At 38.7% G+C, this 18,555-nt stretch overlaps 1 protein-coding gene across 2 annotated transcripts in view; it reads right to left on the reverse strand.

The window, feature by feature from the left end:
* Nucleotides 1-18,555, reverse strand: part of PARD3B (par-3 family cell polarity regulator beta) — a 401,283-nt gene that overhangs the window by 232,091 nt on the left and 150,637 nt on the right. For both annotated transcript variants that reach the window (XM_082285055.1, XM_082285054.1), the window contains exon 5: nucleotides 649-740. In XM_082285055.1, the coding sequence (XP_082141181.1) occupies nucleotides 649-740 (92 nt within the window). The remainder of the gene's footprint in view (nucleotides 1-648; nucleotides 741-18,555) is intronic.

The following is an 18,555-nucleotide window of genomic DNA, read 5'->3' on the forward strand; positions in this document are numbered from 1 at the left end:
TTAAAATAAAAGTTATTTCCCAAACTGTCAATGGGACCATGACCACATTTAGATACAACAGCACTGACCATCTCTACATTTTTATAAATGAAGAGAAGAAAAGGATTCATTCCACCTAACTACTCTAGTGAAGCAATACACAGGGAAATATTGCAAATAGTTTTCACTGTGTATAAACACAGATATAAAATCTACTATGAGATCTAGCAAAGTAATAACCTTACCACTCAATACCGGAGGTGACACTTAAACTGAGAAAGATCATTTTAGGATTATACGGTTCAGTTAAATAGTTATTTATTGAGATATAATACATGACTTAGGAACATCCTCTATCTTAAGACTTGAAACGCTTGCACGATTGAATAGAAATCAAACCCCACATTTCTCCCTTACCCTAATACTACAAATAGCACAAAAAAATCATTCATATTCATCAACGAGGGTAAAAGATTGTCATGCTCAAATATGTACTCTGGTATGTGAATCGAATGCAATTTTAGGGTGGGAAAGGGGGAGGAGGAAGAGATCATGGTGATGAGAAGCACAGTGCAGAACCAGAAGTGCAGCTGGAATGAGAAGTCACTCTTGTATTGCATAAATTGATAAATCACACTTGAGCCAGCACCAAACAGAAGATGTTCCTACCTGCCAGGGAGCCGGGCCCTCTGAGCCAACAGCAGTTCTGTGGGTCCAGTGAGATTCATCTCCCCATCCTGAAAGGATGCCTGGGAAGCACCCTGTTGAGAGATTTCAAAGCACATATTGAAACTATGTGCATACTATGTGCATATAGAACAATGCTGTGTTTGTATTTTTAAGTCTATATTTGGAAGAGAAAGTCAGTCATAAAATAACATCATCTCACTGACAGTGAGGACTGAAAGACCCATTCTGGATGCAGCACCTATGACACAGCATTTGGAGAAACAGGAGGGTATCTAAAGTCCTGCTCCTCATGCCAGTCCCACCACCCTTCCACTGGAGAAGCTTGTTGTACTACTTCACTTTCTTCTCTGCCTATCTAACTTGAATGCCATTCTCTCCCACTCTGAGCCTTCTCCTTTCTCCCGAGAGATCACACAGACCTTGAATAAACCCAACAAATTTTTTGTGCTCTATCCCCTAGTAGTGTCTGTCTGAAAAAGACATATTTTCAGAGTAACTTCCCAGAAAAAGAAATTATGTAGCCGTTTGGACAATCAGACACAAAACTACAGTGCACACAGGGTCCAGACACCAATGCTAAAGCTCTTGAAAACTATTATTTAACTTACTTTCTGTGCTCCTTACACTCAGTGTTTGCATTTTTTTTTCATACTGGGAGAGGGAAATAGTTACCAATGAGATAAGACCACTGTCAGCAGGTGATGTATTAGCTTTAACATACTGTACTTCATCCCAACCCTTATGGCAATAACGTAAACAGAGCAAAATCTGTAACAAAGACCTTTTTTGGAGAGGTCACTTCTGTCAACTCTGCAGCAGGACTAGAGCTGGAAGACATAAATCTTCAGCTGTCAACACACTAAGAGAATTCAATTCAGAGCCTGATCTTAACTGGATAAAGGCTAAAGTTAATAATTATTTTTTGTTGTTGTTGCAGTGGTACAGTTTTCCAGTGTATACGCTTGCCATATTAAGTTGCCTCAAAGCTAAAGGTACCAATGCTATAAATTGATTTCAAAGAACCAAGACAACTAGATAGGTAATTTAATTTTAAACAAAAGTTCTATACTGATTATTAGAAGTTCCAGCTTCTCTCAAAAGATGGTTCTACTCAAAAGATGGATTTAAAGGTTTTGTGTTTCCAGTCCCTCAAATATTTGTAGAATTTATTTTTAGTTTATAAGTATCAAGAGAGTTGGGGGCAAGTGTGGGTTGCCTTGCGCTTCAAAATCATGAGCAGCCTTGCAAGCAAACCCTTGAGATATAAATCAAGCTGGATCCCTTTTGGTTCACATGGTGCTTTTGAACCTATAATATTGGTAGTGATGCTCTTTGTGTGTTAATTAGAGCAGAAGCCAACACACTTGGCTTCAACTGCAAGACCAATATAGTTCACTCAAAGTGAACTTCTGTCACTAATAAAGAACCCTTTTTAAAAGCTGTGTATTGAGTATGTGCCATCTCTTCCAATCACTTTTCACAGTGGAGCCACATGTCAAGGAGCAATTCTTGTTGTATGAAGTATATTCCATACTAACCTCGTTAACTAAGAATTCGACCTCAAGCAGTGCTTTACCAACAGAAATCAGACACACAGCCTTCATATATTGAAACTTCACCTCGACAAAAGCTTAAAAAAAAGTCTTGGTAGCAACAGATGATGGATGCAGACAAACCTCTCAACAATAAAGCTCCCAACAAAGATAATCTCTGTTAGGCTGCCACTGAAAACATTGGTGCTACAAAGGCTCTTCTCTGGAAAGTTAGATGCAGTCACACCATGAGCAGATTCAGCGTTGTGAATTAACTCGACCCTTTTCTTCCTGACACTGGCTGCAACACAGTACATGACAGAGAACATGCTACTCATGCCTCAGAACTGTTTTGCTATCTGAAGCCTCCCTTGCAGTCTACACAAGCTACATAAACTGTGTTATTTCTCTGTTTCTGGGCTTTTGGTTACCATTGTTTTTGCTGAGGTGAGATTATATCCATGCTTGTCCTCTATCTCCCACTTATTGGGAAACAGATTTCACAGCAATGATAAACACTGATGTTCAGAACACAATCTCATATCTTGTTTCTGTTGATTGATTCACAGATTTTTTGACCACAAAGAACCATTTTTTGATCAAGAAGTATAATCTCATACTTCAGTTTGCTAAAAGCACAGTTACATCCCAAGATAAGCAAGAGGTCCTTACAGAAAGATGGCAACAAACAGCCTTCTTTTCTGCTAAAGGCCAGACCAGCAGATAGTATCTTGAAGCTGAGTAAGAGGATTATTATAGATACTAGGGGTATCAGACTTTTGCAAGAGGTCTCCAGAAACAGATTTATAAACATGTCTCATGTGTTTCAAGGTATGATCATTCCTGTGCCAGAAAATAATGGGGTAGCCTTGGGAGGCACCTGACAGTCACACATGTCCACATTTTAATCTTTCCACAAGATAAAACTTCTGTGGGGAATTAGAGGATGAAATTTGGAGTCCATAACACACTTACAGCTTGCTTTTTTGGTTTCTTCTCTTTATGGGGTTTTCTTAGGTCAGCGTGTTTGTTTGCTTATTGTGGTGTGGGGTTTTTGCTTGTTTAAATTTAAGGGTAAAAGATTCTAAAGAAAAGTTATCCTCTCCTGACTGGACAGAAATGTGCTGAAGGATTTCAGAAAAAGTTCAGTGTCAGAGCCCCCATCCTGCACACCACTGCCTGTTTTGATTTGCAGGCATCTACTGCTCCCACATATCACAGATTATCACATGCTCAAGTCAATAAACACAAAGCCAGACATATTTAAAGGCTTAACTGATCAGGGAAACATGAATCATAACACTGACATTATAACTGAGCTCTCTGAGAATGACATTAGAGCTCCAGTCACGTAACAATCACTAAAAATGGACAAATTCCTTTCATACTTCAGCATTACATTAGAAGCACAGTAAATTTAAACAGATCATCTCCTGACAAACAAGCAGAATAATAGCAAACCAAAAATGCACAAGTAAAGACACTGTCAAAAGACAATGATCCAACACACACAAAAATGCTCAATCTCTTGTTCGATTTTTAAAGGCTGATTGTCAGTTTCTCAATAGTAGCAGAATTAATGACACTGACTAACAAACCTTGACTCAAATTCAGCTAACACTGTAACAGATTTACAGTGACAGAATTGCAGTTTTCACTTAGGACATAGGAATAAAATGCAAAATGGTGGGGTAAAAACAAAAGCCAAGGAAGCATATGCTTCTAAGAACAGTGGAAGTTTTTAACTTGAATTAAGCAATTCTTCTTAGTGCTACTAAAAGCCTGTTCTTCAAATTAGGACTGAAGAAGAAGGGAGTGATTCTATTAAATAACAGCCCTCTGCAAACAACTGCAACCCAAATGCTAAAAAGAGTCTTGTATTCATTATGTGACAGCTCTCAAGTTAGGTAAGCCTGTACATGAGGCAGAAGAAGGAGTGACAGAGTACGTACCAGTAGGTACCATCTTCTACTTTGTGAACATTCACTCTTCTCAATTCCACAGTCAGCATGGGCATATGTTAGCTCCAGCAATAAATATGATGCAGTCAGTCATGGTCTTATTTAGCTTAGGGAGTATGACAGTGTCTATGGTTTTTTCTTTAATTTTTGAGAAGGCTCATTTCATAAAGACCACAAAATATCATAGGGGAAAAGCAATAGTGGCACTCTTGGAGAGAGACATGAAAGTATCCATTTCTGGCTAGAAAAAGAGACAGAGAGAGGCAGAATTGACTCGAAATGGTCAACCCAACCGTTTGTATTAGAAACAAAGGGTGCGGCCCTGAGCAGCCAACACAGCAGCGGCTGCCCCAACAGCCAGGCTGCCCACCAGTCCCTCTGTTTTTCCCACTACCATTGCAATCCAACAAACCTGGATTTTGGTATCTTCAAAAAAACTGCACTACATCTGTTTTCTACCTAAACTCTGGCTAAAGTGTAGTTTTGAATTCCATTTTAGCAAAACCCAAATCCTTTGTTGAGGTTCATTTGCAGCTTTTTGCACATTCATGCAAGAACAGACTATACCTCCCAGCTCAGCAGGAAAACTTTAGAAATAAATATTCACAGGCCACCAGTGGCTACAGAAGGGCCCTAAATCACCTCAAGTCTGTCTGGTAGGCTCAGAACACAATTCATTGTTAAGACAAGTAAGTTTTTGGGTAGCATAATATTGCCAATACATCATTTTTAGGAAAGATGTGTAACAAAAACTATTCTATCTCCTGTGAAAAAAACTTATTATACAATAACCAACACGAGGAAAATCTCAAAATAGATGAATTTAGAGAATAGGGACTCCAAATAAAGAACAGGAGAAAATACTGAGTGCAGGATACATTTGGGAGTATAAAATGGTCATCAAACACTAGCAATAAACTTGAAGGAAGGAAGTAAGATCTATTAATAGAAGAAATACACATATCTACTCAAATTAGTACTCAGTTTGGTATACTCAAGGGAAAGTATCTTTATCAGAGACTTTCTTTTAATGACAAAGTTAAAAGTGAAAATGTACATCTGAAGTTCCAGTTTCCAGTACTGTATTCCCTGAGGGCCTCAGCTCTTTAAAACAAAGGAAAAGTATCCAAATCAAAGAGCAGAAGGTCATGGAGCAGGGTGGCAGGCTGCAGAGCCCCCTGTCCCTGCTTGGCCAACAGCAAACCTTCTTGCAAGAAGGTTCAGTAAGAGTTCAGATCCCACCAACATAAACAGTGAGATGCAAGGAAACCTGAGGGCGAAAGGGATGCTTAGTTTACAAATGCAGGAAATGTCTCATCTACTGCTCTCACAACAGACAATTTTAATTACCATATTTAAAAATTGAACATTTTTAGCAACACTTTCACGATCACGTGAGCATTTCTGACAGCCAGAATGAGTCTAAAAAGCCACAGCACTATATTTAGCTTTAAAAATCAACACTTTCATAAATATTCCCAAACCAATTAGTCTGTGTTATAAAGTTGTTTACCTTTAGTTAGAACAACAAATGCAATACCTGACATTGCACACAGAAGACCACATAACTCATGGAACACATGCATAAAGGCCCCTTGTTGTTCAGTAATAACATAACCAAGCACAGGTTAAAAGATGATAACCCTGTTTGAACCAAAGCTATACATATCTTGCTGTAATGCCCAGCAGTAACATACACTGCTGTTTTCAAGTTCTGGCCGACTGTACATGACTTTTTAGGCCCAAAAGACTTCTCTGTGACTCACTTGGTCTGCTGGGACAAAATGTAAGTTGTGTGTTCCTGAAATGGCTAAGAAACTACGTTCAACCACAATAACCGCTGCCCTTCATTATGATACTTGTCAGCCTCAGTTTGCAAAAAGAAGAATGCAGCACATCACAAGCTTTCAAAATATTTCAGACTTAAAAATCAGTATCTCTATTCCTCCATTTGGCCTTAAATCCACAATGGCCTTAACTGAAGATATGGCACTAAAATCTTTTATAAAGAAAACATTTATCTTATCTTTATTACTTTCCATGCACAGAGTCAGGTTATCTCAAGGCCAGGGAACAATCTGGCAAGTGAAAAGCATAACAAGCTTCTGGTTAGCAGAAACCTGTACTGTAACTGTAGCAGTAACACCTCTGTGTAAGAAAAAAACTTTTGTAACGGAGGAATTCTGGTTTGGATTGGGACAGAATTAGTTTTCTTCCTAGTACCTGGCACAGTACTGTGTCTTGGATTTAGTATGAGAATAAAGTTGATAAACAACTGATATTTTGGTTGTTGCTAAGTAGTGCTTACCCTAAGTCAAGGACACTTCAGTTCCCTGTGCTCTGCCAGAGAGGGGGTGCACCAGAAGCCATGAGGGAGCACAGCTGGGACAGCTGACCCCAGCTGGCCAAGGGGATACTCCACAGCCTAGAACAGCATGGCCGGTACATAAACTGGGGGGAGCTGGCTGGGAGAGGCCAATCACTACTCAGTGGTCAGGCTGAACATCAGTCGGTGTCTGGTGAGCAGTTGTGTTGGGCATCACTTGTGTTTCTTGGGTGTCAGTCACAGTCATTCATGGATTAGCTATGAAGTTGGTGTCAACATCTGCGTTTCATTTGCTTAGCTCATCTTTCATTACCAAGATAACAACAGGCTAACTTCCAATCTTCCAGTCCACACAGCTTTACATAACACCCAAAACCACTTTCAAAAATATATCCAAGAACGGTTTAGGGCATAACAATGCCTCAAAAAATCCCAGATTAATTTTTTAATTTAACATAGCTTTGCTTTTTTCTTTCTAAATAAGCATAATAAAATACAATTCACACTGTATTGCTAACATCAATACATCAAGGGTGGAAATCAATGCAAAGGAGGCTAATGAAATGCTGCTAAACTGAAGGAAAAGTATTAATGTTTGTTACTGTGTATTTCTTATTTTTCCAGTGGTCTGCTTGATTTAAATCACTGTGCCATAGAACGTGGGAAGTATTTCTAAACAGCTTACAGCACTTCCATTTCACTTACTGATTAAACTACATCATCCTCTCAACTATTCAGAATGAAATTAATTTGAAATGGATAATTGATGCAATTGTGCAGTATCTACAAATGCAATTAATCACTTGCTAAAGATGATTTTTAGGCAGTCAACTAATATGAAAATAAGAATCACACAGCTTCTTTCAATCTTGTCAATTGAAATGTATTCAAGTGGACTGGTAAAAGATATTTTTCGACATGAGAATAGCTGTATGTCTTCAGATATTTTTAATAACATCCAAGTGAATTCATGTTTAATTAGCAGAGCATAAAGAAAAGCCATAACATAGTATGGCTTTTAGCAATTACATGACAGTTTCAGGAACCACAACAGCAATATTTTTCCCCTCAACTACCAATGGATTTCTTGAATATTGTAGTGAGTTGTGATCTTGGCATTTAGAAGGTTACTTTAAACCAAGGGCATAAATAGACACTCTCCTGAGAATCAGTTTGGAGTAAGAAATTATTCCCCCGAATTGTTTGTTAACAACTCTCTGCTGAGGGTCACCATTACAGCTGGACTGCACTGGTGCATTACATACACTCTGGTCAGTGCAAACACTGAACTGCCTGAAATCCCTTTCCCCAGCAGGTCCAAGTGCTCTGGGTGACCACTGACACAGATTAGGAGCTACTGCATCACATGTGTAGTTCAAGGGAAGTACTCAGGAACGTCACACACCCACACACACACACACATTTTCAAAGTTAATGCTTATGCTTTAGCTCAGTGGTCAACAACTTCAGTCAAAATAACACGAGGGCAAATTCAGGACGTGCTGAGTGCACGACACTGGGGAAGGGTACCCACCTCCTGGGTTAAGCGTGGGAGGCAACCTTGTCTACCCTCCTAATTTTTATTGGCCCCAAGCCAGCAGACCTTGGAGTCCCAGTCTTCTACATTGGCAAGATATTGTTAATATCAAACACAGCTCCCAGGGAGCACCAGAATCAGCAGGAACCAAAAGGACAGGAGCTTCAGCTCTTCAGGGACACAAGCTACACCAGCCAGGTTCTCTCCTCTGCACTCCCACTGAGCTCTTCAGGACATGTTCAACTTCTGCAGGCAAAACACGCCAATGTCAACCTTCAAAATGTCCTCCCTGACCATTCCTGCTATACCTACTCCCAGTTTGTTTCATCTTAATCATTCAAAAATCTAGCTATGGAGCATTCTCTGCTTGGAAAAAGCAATGCTCTGTTTCTTAAAGTCCTACACAAACAGTAAGTTCTTTATTATTAAGAGCACCAAGGATTACTGTAGGCCTGGGGATCAAATAGTTATATATGATTTTGGCAACAGAACCCCAAGAATCTTCATATGAAAAACTTCTCTATCACTGAGAAAAAAAACATTGGTAGCTATAACAGTACTGGAAAGTTCACATCTTCCTTGGCAGTTGTTTTGCATGGGTGAAGGGAAGGAAGAGGTAAAGCTGGAGTGCCTAAGTACTTCAATTTGTGAAGGGCTGAGAGAAAAAGAAAAATGTAAAAAAATACCTCAGTTAAAAGTCTCCAGAAGCAGCTTTCCTGCACATAAAACTCTGGACTCAGGCCCAACATTTTTAACAATTTCTAGGCTGAGGTGTGAGCAATGTCTTTTCCAAAACAGCAGAAAGCTGCCTTTAAAAGCATAGATAGTATATTGATAAATATTTGGATTTAGCACCTCTACTGGCCAAGAACCAATTCTTAAAATAAAAGGAAATGTTCCAGTAAGGGTGAAAAAACCCCCAAACCAAACAACCCACACACCAACCAAAAAACTACTGGAAACATAAGTAATATTGTATATGTTCACAACTTTTAGGAGCTGTCAATATTGGAATAACTATTTAAAGGATGCAGTTATCTGGCCAGCCATACGATCACTGGCACCTTTATAAAAGAGGATATGTTTATTAGCTCTCTCTCCATTTATCAGGCTGGTTTTAATTGCCTACGAGCTCTCTGCCTGTGCTGCAAGCCAACGAGACACTACAGTGCAATATCAGGAGGACTCTGTGCCTGAGTCAGTAGTATTTGCATCTCAGCAAGATCATTAATTTGAACTAAGCCATGCTTAGAGCACTAAAAATATTTTGGCTGACCTGAGACATGCTATCTGCTAAGACATTAATATTTTTATTTTATTTACCTTGTAGTGTTTTTATGATACTTTCATATTTTAAGGACTATTGCTAAATTTACTTTCCAGAAATACATGGGTGGCCTTTTATTTATAAAGAATATTTAGTAGTGGTATCAACAGTGCAAGGCACCAAAGAAGCAGGTGTTTCCAAGCTAAAATTTGTGATTTTTTTCTGTATCATCCATTTGGAGACAAAAACGTGTTTAAAAAAGGTGCACAAACTTTGGACATTTGAGTTACTATATAAATTATTTGTAAGCAATTATTCCCATGGCAACAAGCATCATTTAAAAGCACACTATCATTAGCTCCACAAATGCACACTAATCGCTCCTCCTGGTTGGAAACTGCCACTGGGCAATTAATATTGCAAAAACGGGAAAGAAATTAATGTTTCTACAAGAAAATCTACCAAATTTTCTCAGACCAAGAGAATACCAGCATGACCTTTTCTGGCTTGACTCACTGTTTGAAGCCTCCCAAGATCTTTAATTGAAAAAATATTTTACAAGAGATTTGCAAACTACAAAGCTGTATTTTGACTAATTTCTTATTTGTTTAGAGAGAAACTACTTGTATTCCTTTTTTAAGGTAAAGAAAAAAAAATCTCTAAACCCACTATGCATTCCATCAGGATAACTTCTTCATAAAAGTAGTACTTAAAAGATGTCTAAATCTTATCTAGACAGTATTATGTATTATCTCTACTTCCTTCCCTACATCCCTACTTCTCCCACAAATAAAATTTGAATTTTATTCCTGCCACATAAAGCTACTAATTCTGAACACTTTAAAAAAAAAAAAATCCCACAAACCTCATGCACAATTAAGAAAGCTTTACAAATGTAATTGTACTACTGAATCAAAACTTTCTGCTTTTGTTACAACAATACGCCCTCAATATTATCTGAAAGGCTTCTAAAAAATGTGCAGTATCTAAGAGCTCAATGTACAAGTGATACTTTAGCCTTGCATCTCTATTCCTTGAATAAATTCTTTATTGATTTCACCTGGTTTTTTCATCAAAATGAAAATTACATGTATCTTCACCACTACCAATGACAGTGGGAGTGAACAATGCGGGTTTCCAAAATTTAAAAATCATATCCATTTTCAAAGTTTAAAAGGGTCATCATTAAAGATTGCAGTTGATATTTTGCTGTTAATTCTCTTTATGAATGGCACATATAAGGAGATGCCTTAAACATGCTGGGTTGGTCAAAAGGAATCCGTAGATCCATTGATTCTGTAACAGCAAGGATAACCAAACTATTGCCATCAGCCTACCAAGCACCGCTCACAGCCTGCGAGAGCCAATGTTAATCTTTGCCTTGGATCAGAAACTTCTACTCATTGCTTTGGAACAGTAACACCAGTAAGATGCTGTAATGGTATAAGAATGCCTTTTCTCTTACTTCAGCAGTCGCTGTTGCAGCTACATTTAAGCCAAGAAGGCAGGCACCTCAGTGAGCAACACCAGAGGAAACTATGACAAAGACTGTCCCCATCTTCTCAGAAATGCCTTTTTGTAACACCCCATTCATAGGGGGCAGCCTGACATAGTCCCTGTACCAGTAATCACTGGGTCACACATCCAAAGACCACTACAATCCAGTCCACCTGACCACCTTTCCCCCCAAAAGACAGAGCTGTGCCATGGAATGCAAGGCCTGGCTGGGGCACCGCTCTGCTCCTGCTGATCTGCATTTGCCCTATTACATATTATTATTACAGTGTATTATGGTAAGTTTTCCTCAGTGTGCAATGTATATTAGTAATTGCTAGTTATGTTACTACCATTCCTCATATGGGATTATCATAGTGGAGCAACAGCACTGATTAATCAATTAGCATGGATTCATTAGAGATGAACGATAGAGCAATGTAATTGTGTTTACTGAACAATGGATGACAGTGCGCTTAAAGCCCAGGATTTCTAATAATGATATATACATAACATTATGAATATTTAGAGCACCCTCACTGTAAAGCTAGAGAGACAACAATCAGGATGTGATTCTGTGTGCAAGTAATGCTGGAGCCTGGAGAATGCATAGATGGGAGAGCCACAGGACAGATGGCACAGTTAGATGACTTTTTTTAGCTTTGACTAAATCTTTGTAGAACAGCTACAGCATTTCCTATACTCCAGAATGCACAGGCACGTCTGCACAATACAGTGGCCAACAGTACAAACAGTCAAACCCCCAGGTGTCTCAGAACCATTAACCAAGCCATGTTAACTGTAAGAACATGAAAAAACTGACTGATGCCACTCTATGACATAAACAGAAGCATACAAGGGGAACTGAGAACTTTTTCTCCAGATATCTGAGGTTTACATCCCTTATTGTTTGTCCTTGTCAATGGCTGAACACTAAGCTTACAACAGCCATTAAAGAACATGAACACCAAACTCCCAGACACATTTCTCAGTATATGATTAGTGCCCTTTAGGTCCTAATGCAATAGCCACAGACCCTTCTTCTGTCTAATAGTGGTATACAGACTAGCCAGTAATTCACATGGACAATAATTAATTTCTTAAAAATACAGTGCAAAGAAGAGATATTGAAATATAGCTTCTGCTGCACTCTGCCTGAAAGGAAAAACACTAAAAAGGAATGTAAAATGTTACAGGGGAAATACTTTGCTACAAAGTTAAGGCAGAAAACATGTTCTCTATTATACTCCAGGAAATCAGAAATCCTCACGGAGTCCAATACCAGGGTCCCATGTCAGAGACCCAATTTAGAGCATGACAAGGACCTGAACACTGATCCACTCATCCAGTATTTTCCCAAGATGCTTCCACAATGTCCCAGGGAACCACAGTCTGAGATTAGTGTAGAGCTTCCTCAGCTTGGAAAGCAGCCCTTGAATACAAGGTACTAAGAATTATATTGCCTGTTTAGATCAAAGGCACTTTCATTCCTGCAGGGAGTTAAGTATTCCTCCTTTACTTTGTCGGCTGCAAATTTATTTACTTTTCGAAAGATTCACTCAATGAGTTAATTTAAAACTTACCAGTTTCCTCCAGTCTAATCGACTTACTGAATCAGTGACTAACAGTATGAGTATTGTCCTGCAGACATCTTTATATTTAGCCATTTGTTCCATATGTTTAGAGATGTTAAAGTCTCAAAAGAAACTTTTTACATTTACATGTACATATATAAAAATACATTTGTGTGTGTATGTGAATGATAAAGTTGCAGATGAAGTTCTTCCACAAATCTTATCTGGTCACAAGGATAGTATGGAGGTCTTTCAACATATCTCAATACAGGAAGGAATTCTCTTTAAAAGATCCTCTCCTTGGCTCTGGGCATTCTACAAACCAAACTGCCCATCTTCATTCTCAACAAAACCTCCTCAGCACTGTGGCAAGGAAAATACATGATGGCCTAAGAAAAATACAACACAAATTAGTCTTGCCAGGCCTCTCTTTGACAGGCAAGCCCTATACTAGACATACTCCTAATTTCTCTGTAGGCACACTTTAAACCAAATTCTAAAAAAGAATGTGTCAGAGAAAAAACAAGCCATCTATTCTGAAGATTTTTGTAAGGGACCATGAGAACATCTTAACCTACAGAGCACCAAGCAAGTAAATAAGAGTTAAAATGTTGTCTGAATCTCTTCAAAGAATTGAGTTGCCTGCATCCAAATGGGAGAAAACATGCTGTCCTACATAAACCCCTTGATCTCAATCCCAATTCTCAATGGAAATTAAGGCAACTGTGCAGCATTTTAATTCTGCTGAACTGTATACAAACCCTTGTTTTAGGATCTGAAAGCACAGGCACAGTGTTATCCTGAATTTATGAGTGAATATTATTAATAAACCTGAGTTGACTCCTGTGAGCCAAGACATTACTATCACTGGCTTATCTTAAACCTAGCAGGCAATTTAGACTTGAGACAGATCACCTGAGAGTATATTGTTATTTCCAATAAATCCTTATGAAGCATAATGGTATTTTCAACATCTCCTAGGGTTTTTAAAAGTCATCATAAAATAACCTTTCATAAAATGATCTGGTTCCATGTTAATTACTAACTACATCTTGAAAAAACAGCATTGGTTAGTAAATAACTTGACAGCACTAAAAATTGCAGTGCAAGAAGATAGGATTTATCACACAATTGAAAGGAAGCTGGGTGAACAAAATATCTTAAGCAGAGATATAACAGCATATTTGCTGGGAATAAAATAGAACAGCAATTATAAGACCTTATAGATGAATTAAGCTCAGGACATTTTAATGAGCACAGTTGTACCTACTGATCAGATTATGATGGGGACTCTCACAACCACTTTTTTTTTTTTTTAATTATTTGAAGAGAACAAGCAAACAAAATCCCATGAGTAACTTCAATTTCACACTAAAAAGTTGTTATCACCAGAAACAGCTTTTTTAAGGTTACAGGTGGACTTAATTGCACTATAGTTGTTGACTAATAGCAGCATCCCTAATTGCAAGAACAAAGGTCAGAGAACACATTGCTGTTGCTTACGTGAGCACAACAGGTGACATGGACAAACCAGTAACTCTCCAAAAGACAGAAAGCAGCAGGAGTTACCAGCTGTCCTATTTTTTGCATGTGCTTCTGGATAAACATACTGTTTCAATTCAGTGCCTGTTTCTTTGCTTTGGAGAAAAATACAGGGAAGGTGTATCAAGAGAAGTGTTGGTAACAAAAAGACCTTCCAGCAAAATTCCCAATTTTTGTTTATTCCTATTTTAAAATAAACATCATCAATGGTATCAATTATTTCCTAGAAACAAAATGTCATAGAGACATATTTATTTAGTATGCAAGTGTTTGCCACAAAGTGGAGGGAAATAGCTAACCTGTGTCCTTGCATGCCTTTGTGGGGCATTTCCTAACCTCTCCACACAAGATGTTCAAGATGGTATCAGAAACACAAAAAAACTACACTCTGAGACAAAAAAGTTCCCTTGTTCCCAGTTCCTCAGAACTTGGAAACCAAAAGTACGGAACTGAATAGCAGAATAAATCTAGTCTGGCTACCTGAGAGGGCCAAGGTCAATCGAGACAAAGTGAGGAATGTGACAGATGCACGAGTGACAAGGTTCAGTCACCTCAGTTCTTCATGAGGCTTCTCAGCTAAGACACGTGAAGCCAGATTGATCTAAACACGAGTATCTCCTTAACTTACAGTTCCCTTAATTTTAAGAATCTTGTGTTGACAGAAAATTTGAGTGGCCTGAAAAGTTAACAAAGTTTTTATATATGCGAATTATTTAAGCTTTAACACTTCAGTACAATATGCTTGGATACAAAGCACAGTACAGTTTTATTTAGCAGTGAAATGTTTAAAATACTATTACTTACGAAGAAATTCAATGTTAATTATCCAGGTCAGATGGTAATTAAAAATACTTCACAACCAGAAATGCTGAGAGACTGGCAGCATGCTGGGGGTAAGGGTGTGGGTTGTGGTTTATAGATTTTTTTTATTTGTCTCACTCCTACTACCTATGTCAAGTTCATCAAAATTTACTATTTAGAAAAACAAATTTAAAGGCATTTTGTACAGTGGAGTTTCTTCTGCTATCACATAGAAAAGCAAAGCTTTTTTTCTGAAGATTTTGTAATTGCATTGTAATAACCCAAAGCACTGTCAGCTACAAGAGTTTGCTTGCATTTTTCTTATATTGAGCACTACTCATCTGCATATTTAACGGCTCCACATCACTGCAATGCATTCTGGGTACTCACAAGTAAAGACACTACCTTTTCTTCTAGAAAGAAAAGGTAGAAAGAAATAGCTTCAATGAGTTACTTTGTGAAGGAAAGAACAAGGTAGACTTCCTAAAGAAAAGCCTCTCATTCAGAGATGAACTTTACCAAATTCAAAAGCAACCGAAGGAAGCATTCACTGCTTTCTTCTGAAAATGAGCTTAATAGTCCAGGAGCTGATACATCCTGCAGGCAAGTGCAATACATCTTAGACAAAAGTTGCCCCCAGTAGAAAAGAAGATCATGGAGGGAATGGCATTTTTTCAAGTGTCTGTGCATAATCTCATGCAGGGCTTTAAATTTCAACCAAAAAAAAAAAGCACTGTGAATTAGGTTTAATATTTTAATAGGAACTACTGGATACATGAAACAAAACACTGAAATAACAGGGTAATACTGACCTGTGTTGCTAAACTGATGCACTGCTGCATTTTAAGCTACTCAGAGCTTCTGCAATTTACATTCACTCCTGTACAATGGTAATGAAGTGATCAAGCCTGGAGATCACAAATACAGGGGCCTGGGGAGCTGAACTCCAGCTCAGAAACTAGTCTGAACGGTTTCCTCAAGCGTGAACTGCATACAGCACAGTGTCGTGAGCACAGAAGGAGGCCAGGTTCTAAGACGACAGAGATAAGGCTTTCTGTTTGCTTTCTGTATCCACTCCCAGCAAATAACCCTTTTCTGTTTAAATGGTTATAAATTTCAGTAGAGACATGTCAGTGAACATTCATTGGAACTTAAAAACAGGAACCCAACCAGAACACTTTTGGTATAATTATACTTGATCTGGACTAAAAATTAGTTTGTTTCCTTTGTGCAAGTATCCCCATGGCTGTATCCAACATCTACAGGAACCATCAAGTCTGGAAAACACAAACGTAAAGTTTGAGGGAGCTGAGTGCAAACTGAAATAAAGTTTAACAGTTTGCTTTTGTTTGTTTTTTTTCCTTAAGCCTGAACTGTCTTACATACTGGTAACAATCAAACAGGAACGGTTTAGCATATGAAAGCAAATATTATTTCTGTTGTTATGGCTATTTGGACATCTGATAGCCTGAGGCAACCCAAAGGGGCCCCAACAACAACAGCTCAACTTAAAAGTCAAAGGGCAGATACCTTTGAAGTGAGAGATGACACAGAAACAGCAGTAGACCTTGAAGTTTGGTCTGACAGAAACAGAACACTTGAGAGTAAATCCTGTTCCTCCTCACAATTCTCTTGAAGGCAAAATAGACACATTTGATCACCAATGATGCTGAATGCCAGAAAACCTCACAGCAAAATGCTCTTCTGACAAATCCCATGGCAACAGGAAAGGCTACCAACATTTCAAAGGGGTTTGGCAAACAGCACTGCGGAATGATTCTTGAAATTTTTAATATTTTGTGACCTAGCTAACTTTTATTATCTGGTAAACATGAGTGACAGAGAACCTCTGTCAAAGAAAACATTAGCTGTGGTCTTGTAAGAGGATCCTTTGATTCTTTAGCATCCAGGCTGAACAGCCGCAGAAGTTTTTAGATAAAGAGTGGGTAAAGACTACTGCTCATGAGCCTCATGACTTCAAACTAGTGGAAAAGACAAGACTGGATTTCCAGTTCTGCACGTGGATTGATTTTTAGAGCCCTACAACACAGTTCAGGACACAGATAAGATACAGCTTGAAAAATAAATGCTGGGTTCTAAGAGCCAGTAGTTTCAAAGTGGAAGCCCACAGCTGTGTCTCCCAGATCTTTACCTGTATCCTGCACTGGTGATGATACTGAATGGCAACCACCTTTCTACTGGGAAAGGGGAATACAAGCCACTGTTGCATAGGTGAGACTGTGGTGTTGGGAAAGGACCTCACCCCGCCACTGCGGAGAAATCATGCTTGTGCAATTGCTGCTTCTCACCAGTAAGGACAGGTGCATTAATGTGGATAAAAGGCTTCTATAGGGAGGTAAAAGCTGTTGCACGTTACATGATTTCAAAGCAGGTCTAGGGACAAAGACTTGTCATTCCCTTTTAAATCAAAGATTAATGGTAACTGTGCACCCAAGAATTGTAACAGTAAGAGCACTGGCATTTTTTATTTTATTGCAGCAGACAATGACTTCAACTTGTGGTCAACAGACCTCTAAATTCCTTGACTACTTTTAGAAAGTCATAAAAAGAAACTGTGAAGATCTAGAATAAGATATGCCTTCACTGGAAAATTTTTGGGAGTCAACAAACCAAAAATAATGAAGTTATATACACCATACTTCAAATTATAAATTGGTTGGCATTTCTGACACTGACAAAGACAATTACTTTTTTGGGTGGGTTTTTTTAGTGAAAGGACAGAAAATTCCTGGCTTTTGTGTTTCAGAGATAAAACTGAAATGTACCAAAGACTACTGCTGGATTTCCTCCTGGATTCACTTCTGATTTATTTATAGGAGGGCTTCCTACCTTTACCTGCAAATGTCAAAACTGAGCTAGTGACTTTTATATAGTTTCTTGGTTTAATAACTATGGTAGATACAGCACCCATTCTGCCTCTGCCCCTCTCCGAAAATAAACAAAACCTAATCACGTCTAAAAACTAGTTTATATCTCACTGTTCATAGCAAAAAGAAAGAGTTGGGCACAGATAACCTAATTTTCACCTGTTTCTGCTTACTGCATATACACTAACTCAATTTAGATTGATCTGCTAATGTTTGCAGACTTACTACAGTGGCACAAGGCTACTAAATCCATTCAGCTTATTTTTAAAAAAGACAAACCAAGATGAAATGTTGTTCATACTCCTTTTTAATTTTATTTTAGCTCTTTGTTTATCTCTTCACTTCAAAGCACTTCCAATATGAGGCACAGTTTCAGTGTGACAACTTTGTAAAATTAAAATAGAAAAAATGCGCCAGCATCAATCTGCTTTACATTGGAAAGCACAACAGCCTTGAGACAGAAATGACGACTTGTGAGAGTAAGCTATAATGAACCCAGAAGTGCTATCTCCAGTAGGAAAAATATATTAGACTGGGGGATGAACACTCCTGAAACAATTTGTCTTCCTCAATAGGAGTCTCCTGTTCCCCAGTTGCAGCGTACAGCCAGCTCCGACCCCAAAAGCAAGGGAAAATTATCAATGTGAATCCCCACAGTCTGCTGGCTAGCACTTCTTATTTGACTTGGAGCTACTTAAAGTCCAAATTAAAAAAAAACTACAGCCCAGAATAAAGCTGAGTCTGCAAGGGACATCCCCCCAGCTGTGGCCCATCACTGGCTGGGCAGGAAGGCAGGAAACCACCCTGGCAGTGGGAACCCCACAGGGCAATCCCACCAATCCACGGGCAGGCGATCCAGCCAGGCCAGAGGCCTGGAAGGTGGGAGCCAAGGCTGGGCAGCAGCTGCACGGAGTTGAGGCTGAGCCAGCCTGTCTGCACTAACCCTGGGCCTCTGCAGGAACAG

This window comes from Coloeus monedula, assembly GCF_965178545.1.
Source record: "Coloeus monedula genome assembly, chromosome: 7".
Lineage (NCBI taxonomy): Eukaryota > Metazoa > Chordata > Aves > Passeriformes > Corvidae > Coloeus > Coloeus monedula.